This window comes from Gavia stellata, chromosome 25, assembly GCF_030936135.1.
Source record: "Gavia stellata isolate bGavSte3 chromosome 25, bGavSte3.hap2, whole genome shotgun sequence".
Classification (NCBI taxonomy): domain Eukaryota; kingdom Metazoa; phylum Chordata; class Aves; order Gaviiformes; family Gaviidae; genus Gavia; species Gavia stellata.
In genome coordinates, this window is record NC_082618.1 from 12,002,506 (window position 1) to 12,015,506 (window position 13,001).

General features: G+C 42.7%; 1 protein-coding gene across 2 annotated transcripts in view; it reads right to left on the reverse strand.

Moving 5' to 3' along the window:
• NF1 (neurofibromin 1) overlaps positions 1-12,095 on the reverse strand; it is a 103,539-nt gene extending 91,444 nt beyond the window's left edge. For both annotated transcript variants that reach the window (XM_059829468.1, XM_059829467.1), the window contains exons 1-2: positions 12,036-12,095; positions 2,008-2,151 (exon numbers count right to left, since the gene is read on the reverse strand). In XM_059829468.1, coding sequence (XP_059685451.1) covers positions 2,008-2,151; positions 12,036-12,095 — 204 coding nt within the window. The remainder of the gene's footprint in view (positions 1-2,007; positions 2,152-12,035) is intronic.
• Positions 12,096-13,001: the final 906 nt, after the last annotated feature.

Here is a 13,001-nt window from a genome sequence, read left to right on the forward strand (position 1 = left end):
TGGTACTACTGCCTACACATGGAACTCATGTAGAAGTCACCCAAAGGAAGCTGTCTTTTAAACCACGTGAGAGGTTAGCTGAACTAAGTCTAAGTTTCAGCAGAATGCAAACCCTCAAGACTTTTTTCTAAATGTTAAGACCTTTATGACAGTCTATCAGTCTGTCTTGTTTCAGCTATAGAAATCCTTCAAAAATATTGCTGATTCATACAATAGCTCAGTCCATCAAACATAAAAAATGTTAAGTCTTGTTCCTCAGTGCAAAGCAAATGTTGACTTTTTTATGGACATTTTTAGCTAGGTCTTTCCTCTCAAAATCTGTATCTCATATACAGAAATATGTTTTAACTCTATAGTTTTCTCATTTACCAATCATCTTACACATCAACACATTCCTTAATGCCTATGGAGTTTAATTAAAATAAATTTTTGCTCAAAAGGGATTACAGGTAACTCTAAGCAGCCTAAAATCGCTACCAAGTAGGGCAACCTATTTTCTGATTTTATCAGTCCTTTGTGGTGTTTTAGCAGACGCCCACCTCTATACAACTGACATCCAAGAGCTCACTGCAAACTATCTTACTAAAACCACAAAAAAAAAGTACTGCTAGAGTTTGGCCAGTTCTGTTACCTGTTTGTGGAGATTCCACATGATCACAAATCACATGGCTTCAAAACACAATGAACTAAACTTTTCTCATGACAAATTCAAAACCAGACCTTCATGAAAAAAAAATTAATCAAACTGCATCTTTCTCCTCATAAAGGATTCCTAAATTTTCCATTTACCCAACTGATGGTAACAGTTATTTTTCTAGAGTGGACACACTATAGACACCCACATTCATTTTTTTTCTTTCTAGGTTTCTCTTCTCTTTGGTTTCACTGAGATCCATTTTAAAAGACAGTTTTAGTGATGCTGATGAGTCAAATATTTTGATGGATTTCAGGAACCATTTTATGATTCCCTTGGAGGCAGAACAAAAAAACAGTATGCAGAAGGAAACCATCTACTAAGACGCCTGGCTCTAAAGATTTCTCTTTGGGAACTCGTAGAAAAATCACCTTGAATGTCATCCCTTCACACCAGTGTACTGCCCTCAAGTATCAACATGAAGCAGTTTAATGACAGGCTGCGATCCATATCAAACAGTAAACAGAAGAGATGTGTATCACTCCCACACATTTTTCATTCACTTTTCTTACTGACTAGAAAGGTCAGGTACGAGGACCTATATATTGGAGGTATGAGTCTATAGCGGCAGTATTAGACAAGAGACTGTTTTCAAAGATTTTTCTTACAAGGTTCTGGCTGAAAACCATCCGGTTGTTAAAAAATACATGTATTTTATATATATATATACACACACAAACACTAAAACATCCAAACAGCCTGGAAAATTCAAATAGCTTAAGTTTTAAATCCTTTTCCCTTCCTTCTCTCCTAAAATGATTCCTGGCAGGTCATGCTCTGGCAGGACAGATGAGGGGGGAAAAAACCTCCTAGTGCTGCTGCTCAGCTCCTTTGCCCTGCTGCATTCATTCCTCCTCTACAGACTCTGCTAGCACTGCTTCCCTAGCTAACTGAAGCACCTTTCCATGCGATGGAAAACATCCTCCCCCACCTTCTGACAAGGAGCGCATTCTACTGGTATCTAAATATTGCTCAGAGCCCCAACGTAGTATTAGGTACCTTCATGTACCCACTCCTTAGCTAGCCACATACCTTCCCAGCTACAGACTGCTCCCATTGACTAACAGAAGATTCCCCTTAATCACCACCTTCCTTTAGATCTCTCTGCCACAAGTATCTCATCGCCTTTTTATGTGACACAATTCAGTGCTGTTGGTGAACTTTAGCACATGAGGATGAAAAGAAAAAAAATCCGTGTAAAAGGCAAGCAACAACTCGACTAAATTTCAAGTGACTCTCTGCAGATTGTATGACATGAATAAATAACAACCATTTTGAAAAATCACCCAACAACCCAAAATTAGAAAACTTACCATGTTATTAACATTTTTTAAGATATTAGTGAGACCACTGATGACCAGAGAAAACTTGTACTTGGAAATGTTTATGAGACATTCCTTGTTGTGCTCCGTACTGACTTTGGTGTGGGTATTCTGCTGGCTAGCCTTTATTGGAAGCTACAAAGAGAGATAAGCATTATAAGCTTTTTTACATTGAAAGTTACAGCTTTAAAGATGGGTTAAAAATTTTTGAGACACCAGAAACAACCTTGAAAAACATTCTACAAGAGACAACTACAAACATGTTATTTGATTTTCTCTACATTCATCTTTCTATTAGTTATCTATAAAACAAAACACTGAAGTTTGCCTATTCCTTTTTCAGAATTGAAACTAAACCTCTATTTTGTGGTAAATTTTGTACAAACCAAATGTCAAAGCAATCAAAAGGAGCAGAAAAATGCGAGTAAGATAGAATTTTGAGAAGAAAAGTTTATTTCAAAAATTGGCTCATTAAATACCACAAATATTCACAAGGCTAATACCTGCAAGAAAAAAAATGCATCTTGAAACCTGAGAGGAGGTAAAATGACAGTAGCTCACAAGGCAGGCGAGTTGGAAGGTGGTAACAGCAGCTCTATGCGTGTCCTCTACTCCTTCGCAGGACAGAACTGGCCAAGAGGTACAACTGAGTCCCAGGAGGAACCACTACCGACTGCCTCCGCAGGCCCTAAGGACTTGGGTTACTTAGGAGTTCCCACACAAACACACCCCACCGCTAGCCAGGCGATGAAGTCTCAGCCTCACATATGCTTCAAGCTCTTGCGAGCCAAACACAACTTGTGTGCCCCCCATTACCTACCCTTGCCCAACATCCAGTGGTAAAAACTAGACTTGAAATGCATCTTTTCCAGGAAAGACACGATTCAGAGTGACTGCACAAAACTGAGATGTTTCTCCTACTGTGTGAACACTAGGCACTTTGTTTCATGCTGTACCCAAATTCTTCAAGGGTCACAAACAAGTCACTTCCCAAGCACGCACTCACTTCCCCTGCACGCTTCTCACTGGAGTCGGCCCGTTACGAACCACCATGCAAAAACGTGAGAACCGATTCTTTGGAAAAATTCATTTTACTGAGGACTTATATTTTTAAAAAGCAAACAAACGTGGGAACAAAAAAGGAATCAGTATTATCACCTTTTTTCATAATTCACATGTGCCATCGGTATTTTAAAGCATGACCTAGAAACTCACTCTCTATAGAAACTTTAATTGCTACTACAAGTTTTAACCAATTCTGACTAGAATTCTCAGTAAACTTGTATTCTGAACGACACTGATAGCTCAAAGTAAATGCCACAATGTAATATTTTTGCATGAGAAAGGGTATATTTAAAAAAAAAAAAAGAGAGAGAGAGAGAGAATTTAAGAGAGGTTAAAAGAAGGACTCCAAGGAATTACAATCAGCTTTACAGCTGCAGAATGCTTAAAGAGCAACTTTCCAGGTTGGGGGCCTCTGCAGACTTGGTGAGGGTACTGTCCATGCTGTCACCCAGTTAAACTGCTGTCAGCAGTCACAAACATCTCTGCCAACCATTTAACATCACTGTCCTTGTTAATAAAAGTTTAAAGGCCCATATTTAAAACGCTAGGTGAATTGTATTAAAGAACCCCAAACTTGGAACATTTTTTTTCAACAGTTTTGACTGCATCATTAAATGCAGTCTACTTAACACCGACATCTTCCATTTGCAGGGAAATGGACCTCTTTAATATACTATCTAGTTTTTATGCCCAAGTGTAATTTTCTTTCCATATAAACTGTGGTTTGGGTTGGGTTTTACGTATCAGTTCTTTTGGTACCACAGACCAGGATCACAATGGAAATTGGCTGGTTTTTTCCTAAGAGAATGGTTGACTCTTAATTTAAAAAAATAACTGAACTGCCACGCTAGATCACACCAAAGACCCAACAGCAACAGGAAGGTTCATGAGGAATGCTTGCTTTCGATTCAGACAGTGGCTTAGGGATCTCTGGCACCAAGTGTTGCATCCAGGGAAGCACACTAAGGGACTACCCCTCCGTAAGAAGGTCTGATGCTTTTCGCCTGTACAACCTCCTATAGCAACAAGTTCCATAGGGCAATCAAGGTAATTTCCACTTAATTTTGTAATTCTCTTGCAAGTGTTCGGATTGTAATGCTTTAAAACACTGCAATGCATTTCAATGTGCTCATTTTAAAACTGGAAAAAGCAGAACAAACAGCATTTATGACTCAAGCTTTGTTTTCATTGTTGGATGTTATTTTTACAATACATTTTCAGAAGTCATCAGTGGAAGACAGATACATTTAATTAAAAATTTCACCATTACTAGTACTTTTTTATTTGAATTTTCAAGTCTCCGTGCTGACAACAGCTGAAAAGCTCAATACCACTGAGTGATAAAATACTTCAGAAGTGCCTCTCAACGAAATCGTGTCATAGATCTAGTTCTGTATGCTTCCATGCTGTAGAAAACATCGTCTCACACACTGTTGGAGCTTCCTGCCACAACAGCCACTGCGACAAGGTCACCTAGAAGTAAAACTGCTTTATATACTACCATTTAAAATAGGAAACTATATAAAAAGGAAATATTAGCACTGTTGTTTTGGTTTTTTTTCTATTTCTCAGCTATTTCCTTTGTGCACTCTGACATTCTGGAGCATTATATGTCCTCTAACGGAATGCAGTGCCAGTGTTGAGTGACCAAAAAGAAAATATTTAACTTCTATACAAATATCCATCAATCTAAACATCACAAGAAAAAAAGAAGAAAAGGAAAAAAAAAGCAAAAAAGTTGAAATTTTACTTTCATTGCCTTTGGCTTTATTTTAGAAAAAAGAAAGACTGACACAAATGGTTTCCTGTTTAGCTTTTACTTGAATTAGAAACAGAAATTAAAGCACAAAGCTTAAATATAACTAACTGGAGCTTCAAACTATGAACACGTGCACCATTTTGAACTCACCCCAGTTTAGCAAAGGGATAGTCCACTACTCTAATTCAGCTATCTTCACCACTGAAATAGGAAGCAATAGTCAATAACCTTATAACTACACTGGTGCGCGTACAACTCACACTGAGGCATGCTGCCGTATACCCTCCCTCTCTCTAATCCAGTTTGACTACATCTTGTTAAGGTGTCAAATAAGCTACAGAGGACAGGGAACAATGGCATTTTGGTCTGTAATTTGCCTTATTTTATGCAGCGGACAAAGACAAAATAGGTAGATGAATTCTGGAATCCTTCCAACTATCAAATTTTAAATCTTTTAAGATCAATTAAAAAAAGAACATTGCTGCAAAAGACAAGGAAAAGCCATTAAGTAGCTGAGCCTGACAGCTGCAGCAATACAGTACAAGACCCAGTGTACCCTGAATTCATGGTGCAAGTCATCTTCTTTATCAGGTATTGCTGAAACAACCAGAAAAGCAAATCTGTAAGATGAAGCATCAAAGTATCTACCAGCTTACACCAGCCATGCAAGCTCCCTAGTTGTTAAAACACATCTTTTGACCACATAGACAGTTTAAGTCAAACTTTGTTTCTAGAAATGCATTTCTGACTTCAATTTAAGAAGCCCTGCAGACCTATCTACAGCTTCTCCCAAATCTGCTACTGATACAATACTGAAACTGAACCATTCTTACAAGGTTTACTAAATGCAAAGAGATAACAAAGCACTATTAGTGGGAGAAAAAGCAACACAGATCATAGGAGATTATTATTTTCTTTACATTTCCAAAAGGCATACAGTAAGAGATAAACCTTAGAAATAGAGATCTGAACCACATACCCTCTAGAAGACAGGATTGTTAAAACTAATCCAGCTGAATTAGTGGCTATTAAAAGATACTAATTTTTTTAAACCAATATTTATCACTCAAAAGATGCAAATGCCTCTCTCAACTTGCCAAAGTAAGATTAAATTCTTCCACCTTCATGAAAAAAAGTAAATTAAATCACTAATCACAAATATTATTAAAAAATAACATCATTTAAGAAAAAAAAGTGACTAGGCCAACTCACAGATACACAGAATCAAAGCACACCGTCAGCTGCTAGCATCTTAGAAAATACTACTAAAACAGCACTTCAAAAGTTTTTTCAACACACAAGTTTGGCATCTGAAAAATGACTGCCCCTAAGCATTAATACGGCATCTGTTATTAGCCATTCTACAATGGTGTCTGGCAGCCACAAGTCATCTGGTCAATTTTCTGTCTACAGGGATATCCAGGAGGTCTGTCATCCTGCTGAAGAGAGAAAATGCAAACATTTTCCTATGCCTAATCACTCTTACCTATCTGATTCTGCAGATAAAAGCGTTTCAGTTGCTTCAGACTTGTGAGACAATAACTTTGCCCATTTAAAATTAAGGGGGAAAAAAAAAGGCAACTACTTGGCTACTCCCGAGGAAAGAAGACGACAGATTTAATGTGCATTTTTAACAAGATCTTTACAGTCAAATTACAAAAACTGGCTTTGAAACTTTAAAGTAAGTGCTACTACAGAATTGCAAAGCTGTTTAAAAAGTGGAAAGCACTGTGGTATCTGATAGCATGGAAGACTGCCGTATCTTTGGAAGCGGCCTCAGTTTAGAGACTGATGTACTTTTATCCAAAAATTTTCAGCTAAGGACTCCTTCTTTGATCATAGATATTTATTATTAAGAAAAATGGGTGTTTTCCATGTCTGTAGGAGAGGTATTAGCACCTGTTTCAGGTATCCTCTAGCCTGATGCAGTAAGGTACAATCTTGTGCTAAATGTACATGGACATTGATTTGAAACTAACACCACTAATAGGCTTGAAGGTCTGCAAGATATTCCACTCAGTCTGCTGAGAAAGGCTAACATTAAGCCATGGATTTTTCTTTATCACCTGTAATTAATGAACACCAAGTTTAAACACCTCTGTTTAGTAAAAGACTGTATTTAATGTTCTTATATTCAGAGTTTATGGAGCAAGTGTAAGTGCTATACCTCTTCAAACAAAGTCACTATTTCAACTTTTTTGTGCAAGATACAACTTTGCAGAACATCAAGAATGCAAAATCTGATAGATAAACCTAGTCTGCCACAGGATCCAGAATGACAGCTGTTGAAATCACTGTCCTGACAAACCTCTTAGTACAGACAGCGGTCACTAGCCAACCATGCACAGGTACTCCGCAATCCAACGCTTCCAAGATTCAGCTTTGCAGTGGTGACAGACTGCAGAGCCCTCTCGCTGCCTCCATTACCTCCACCTCATGAAAAGCACCGAGCTCTAAATCACCTTTGGAGAAGGGAAGGTAGGAGGCCGTTCCAGGGGATCCACCTTAGGGAAGGGAATTTTCCACTGGTCTGTAATGGGCTCATCGTTTTCAGTAAGCAACTTGAGATGTCTGAATGCATCTGAGCCTTGTGCCTTTGACTCAGATTCAGGAGAAAGTAACAAACATAACATCTAGAAAAGAAAATCCCAAGTGCAATCCCTTAACCGCATACAAATCTACCTAGCTTTTCCCTTTCAAATAATTTCTTGGAACTTCTTCAGCAGACTGTAACACACAAATGTACTGGTGAGACAGAAAACACACAGCACCACTTTCCTCAGCGCCAGTACTGTCAGAACCAGATACAAATCTCTTCAAAAATCAACAGGCATCCTCCTCCCAACTATAAACACCCACTGCATCACCTTCTAAAGAGGCATTATTTAGTAAAAGAACCTCACAACTAAGCCTTCAGAAGAACATGGAACTCTGAAAATTTTTTTTATATAGCTTGCCCTAAAAAAAATAGTATTTTCAAAGGGTTATCTAAAAGTTGGTACTGTGAACAAACATATATTTACCCACAGTGTTAACACAAATTGCTGTGTTAAATAAGGAAGGATCATCAAATCATCTCGATGCTTTTCAGCAGTTCATTAATGGACTCAGGTAACATCTGTTGCACGTGGGCCATTCCTTTTTCTATTCTTTAGGACACCGTCTGTGTGCAGTATAGCACTTCGTTTTGAAATACATTACACACGCTGTTTTAGAAAAATAAGACCAAAGCTGCTTCAGGTTTATGTTACAGAAAGATGAAATAGCACACTTTCTGCTTAAAAGCAATATTATAGTCTGTCTCAGTTCTTAGCTCCTGTAGAAATCTGCTTCAGACAGAGTAGTTGTGGAAGAAAGTTCCATCTTCTGCATAGACCAGCCTTACCTTCCAGCAAAAGCTACCATTTCACTTGGGGAGCACAGTCAGCAGAACTCACGTGAAATACTTTAAAATACATCTACTCACTACTAGGGATTTCTTAACAAGCCAAGATGAAAAACAGCAATGAAAAACGCAAAGCTGGCACTTGCAGTCAGTGCTTTTTCAGGTCTCTGATTCTGTACAGATTTCAAATGCTGCAGAGAGAATCAAGAGGAGGGGGGAGTATCTGCTTTAATTTAATGTCTTTTAATGAAAGTAAGAAAGGAACATTCCTACTGGATTTCAGTTTTTACAAAAGCTTTCTTAACTGAAAGCAATCATATCTCATAAACTACAAATGGGGAGCCTAAACCATAATCCACATAATAAAGGGCTTCTTTCTTTAAAGCATATCATAATAACTTAAGTCGCCACAAGTTTATACAGCATTAATACCTTTTATTATATCTGATAATTTTAGAACAGTCTGGATTTAAATGGTTTAGGTAGCAAGGCTTCTCTGACTATGCTTAGAACTATTTCACTACTGTATCAGCCTTCCCATGATTTCAGCTTGTAACACACTTAAAAAATACCATAAAAATACAGTACATAAAATTGTGAGTGAACATTTTCATAGAAAAAAAAGAGATAATTTTATTTTACAAAGACCTGATTATGTCTGAAACCACAGAGAATTTTACTAAAACATAGCCTAGCCTCTTTGTGCTACTGCCGCCTAACGCTCTCCTCATCACTGAAAGTTTTGAAAAATATAGTAACCAGTCCTACATATGAAATCTCTTGCTTGATTTTGTATGTGCTCTATAAGAAATGCAACCTAGTCTCACATGTACCATCAATAGCTTCTCTCTGCACCAGCTGAAACCTTCACGCAGTCTTCAAGGGTAGCTCAAAGAAGAGTGCATTGCAGCAGTTGCAGTCTCAGAAGCGAGCGCAGCTGGGCACGACTGGCAGTATACTTGAAAAATTTATTCAGTGAGCCAGTCATTGGTTAATTCATAAAACTCTGCTTGCCAGTCATTTTAGGCCCGGAGAATTGTACACACACACAAAAGCAGATTTTGGTTAAAGCAGCATTTATAACAATAAACAAGAGTAGACCAGAACAGACTGGTTTGCACTGATTTTTCTTGTTTTCAATACAGATTAGCGTTCTCTCAGTTTGTTGTTTCATCTGTCTTAAAATGAATTCAAGCACTTAGAAAATGAATGAAAAGCCTGTCTACATCTATAAATTTTCGTGAAAAGACTGTTACATTTTCCTCCTTTGTAAAGGAAGGAAGAAACCTTGAAAAATTTTGTCTTCTCCCCCGCAGAAAAAAAACCAAACCAAAACTAAACAACCCACAACAAACATGAGCTCCCTTTCCTTATTCAAACGTACCAATGATATAATAAGTAGCGGCTCCTTCAGTGCTGAATCAAGAGGTCCTGCATTTAGAAGGGCAGACATAGTATGCAAAAACTCAAAAATGCACTATCACCACTAAAATAACGTGCCTATATTCAGTAAATTTTTATGAAGTATGAACTTGATGCTCAAATGAGCAGTCTAAAATGTAACAAGTAGATAACTTAATAACCACTACTACCCCAAAATGACACAAACATAAGGAGTTACAAGAAGCACATAAACATCACCACTGATGGACAATGCATTTAGCAGTAGTGATGGTGTCACAATAACATGGCATTGGGGCATTCAGTTAAGAACAGTCACCTTTCCACCGCGAACATGACTGTCAGACCAGGCAAGGCAGAGGAATGATGTATTAAAAGCAAACAAACAAAATAGAGAACCCCGAGTGGAAATTAATAAATGAGAAGACTTCTTACAAAAAAGAAGAGATGAATGCCTCATCCTTACTTCACTCCTTCATTCACTTGATGATACAATATTAAAAAAATGCACTGGTTAAACAAAAATATGCAATAAACTAATCAAAATTTTGTAAATAGCACCTATCACACAAGCTACACTACAATAGTCAATACCGTATTTGACGTATATTATCCCTACAACTCTGATATTTTAGCATCTCAAAAATCAGAACAGCTTTCCTCCCATCAGGAGAGGATTCCTCCCATACACCTATCTGTAGTTACCCCATAAAATGTATAGAAGATAATTCTTTTCAAAAAGCTGAAGTTCTTAACTCCTAACAGATGTTGGCAAGCCCTATTCCACAATATACATAACAAAGCAAACGACAAAGCCTAGGGCCTTTTAACACCAGTACACAAAGAAACATTTTCTTGCATTATTGGGAGCATAATCAGTACCATGCTTTTTAAGCTTATGGAAAAAATGATCTATGGCTCAAGATAAGGGGGGGGGGGATAAGTTAACTATACAAATATGCCTAAAATGTATTGGAAAAATCTGCATCATTCTAATGTCAAAACACAAAGTTTGATATTTTCCTTTCTTAAATAAACTTCATTTACAGCAGCTTTAATATAAGTGTAAAAAGGAACGGCTTATTTTTATTCAACCAGGCCACAACATTTCTGCAGGTTGTTAAAAGCCAAGTGTCACTGAGAGGGACATATGATTTTAAGGCAGGGGAACAAAATTCAATCTATAGAACCAGCTTAATGTTTTTGATAGATGTTACACTGAACAGGCTCTCACAGAGCTGTGTCTTGTGTGGCACAAAGGCTGTACTCACAGTGTAGCAAAATGAGACAGACAACACAGAAACTGATAATTCAGCCCAAACTGAGCTCATGCTTACATGTCAGGAAAGCATCTTGGGAGTAAAAATGCAGAGTCTAAGCACTAAGCTTAGCCCCACTGAGAAAGTCATGCCACCTAATCCCAGTAAGCAGTTTCTGCTTGTGGATCAGAGAAATACAAAGTCTAAGGCCAACAAATCCCTCTTCCATTCAGAAAATCCTTCTCCGAACTACTAGCACTGACTTTTGTAAAGAAAAGTAAATATTCATCACTACAACAACATTGGCTAGAAAACCATCTTCATCCCATCCAACTGTGCTCCCAGTGATGTGGATGAAATTTCCTCCTGACATCCACCGTTATGCTACAGGGAAGAAGGTGGAATTGCCCGAGCAGTTTCACATAGTCCTGCTTAAACTCATTCTTGAGGCTTTACCTCCCTTCTGATGAACAAGGTGATGTAAAGCAAAGAAGCAAATTTCACAGGAATGTCTATGAAAAGCAAATACACTTTTGGAAGAGATGGGGGAGCAGAAGCTAAGAGGAACCGGGCATCTCACCCCCCCGCCCGCTGTACAGAACTGATTGATACGCCACTGCGTCTTGAGCAGACTGGCACGGGGGAGGCCACGCCACAGCCGAGACTGGGATCCCCCCTCCAGAAATAGGTGGGAAGCATCAGGTTGAGTGGAAGGGATAACAGCGGCAGGCAGCACCCGGCCCCACCCAGCCACCCTGCCCAGCACAATGGGCGCAGCGAGCCGCCGCCCCCCGGCCGGGGCTGAGCAGGGACCCGCCGCCGAGCCCGGCGCTGGGGGGGCCAGCTCCCTCGGCCCCCCGGCACGGCCAGGAAGCCGGCGGCGGGGGAGAAGGCAGGCGGCAGCGCTCCCACCCGCCGCCTCCGCCCCGGGGAGCGGGGCAGCCGCCCCCGCCGCTCGCCCCCTCCCCGCCCGCAGCGGCCCGCGCCTCCAGCCCCCGGCCCGCAGAGACCCCTCACCTCCGGCAGCGACCCGCCCCAGCCCTCCCCGCGGCCCGGCACCCCCCGCGCCGCCCCTGCTCCCCCGCCGGCCCCGGCCCAGCGCGGCGGGGGCAGCCGCGCCGCCGCCCCTCCTCACGGCCGCCCCCGCTACCTGCTCATCGAAGCGGTTCACCACGGCCTGCACCCACTCCACCGGCTTGTGGGCCGCCATGTCCCCCCGCCTGCCCGGCCAGGGAGGGGGGCGGATCCCCACAGGGAGGGCGGCAGGAAAGGCGCCGGGCGAGGGGAGGGTCTCCGTATCCCTGGCGCGCTCCGGGGCCCTCAGCTCCCCGCAGCCATCAGCGCCCAGGGCCCGCCATGACACCACACCGGAAGCGGGAGCCCAGGCCGCCCCCGCCCGCCCGAGCAGCAGCGCCGCGGCCGCCGCGCCAGGGGGAGCGCCGAGACACAGGCGGCGGCGGCGGGCAGCGCCTGCGCGGCCGCGGGGACGCAACGCGCCTGCGCGCCTGCGGGGAGGGGCGACGCTGCGCCTGCGCCTCCCGCCCCCGCCCGGCCTGCGCCGCGCCTGCGCCTGCGCCGCAGAAGGGGCCAAGAGGGAGGCGGGGAGGGGCCGTGGCGCATGCGCCATGCGCGGGGTTTTGTGGGGGTCGGGTCAGCGGCGGCTGCGGGTACGGTTGTCTGCCCGGCCCGGTCGCCGCTGGCGGCCTGGCCCGGGCCCGGCGCTGCCCCCTCCCCTCTCGGGCGCTGCCTGTGCTCGGCGCGGCGCTCAGAGTGTGCGGGGAGGGAGCCCGGCGCCCCGCAGGCATGGCAGCGCCGTGCTGTGCCCCCGGGGGCCGGGCCGGGAACCCGACGGGCCGCCGGGTCTCGCCTGTGGACCCTGAGTGCGTTGGGGGGAGCGGCGGGTCCCGGCGAGGGGAGTCTGGGCCTGGGCTCGCGGTTCTCCCCGAGCGGCCTCGCCTCCGGAGGGAGCACGGGGGGCGCCTCTGGCTGCACCGGCCACTTGCGGTCCTTCCCCCGAGCTTCGGCGCCGCCGGACCGGCAGCCGCGGCCCTGACAGCGGGGGGGATGAGTGCTGCTCGTACAGCCGGTGCCGGGAGCTGGCTTGAGGCTCTAGCCT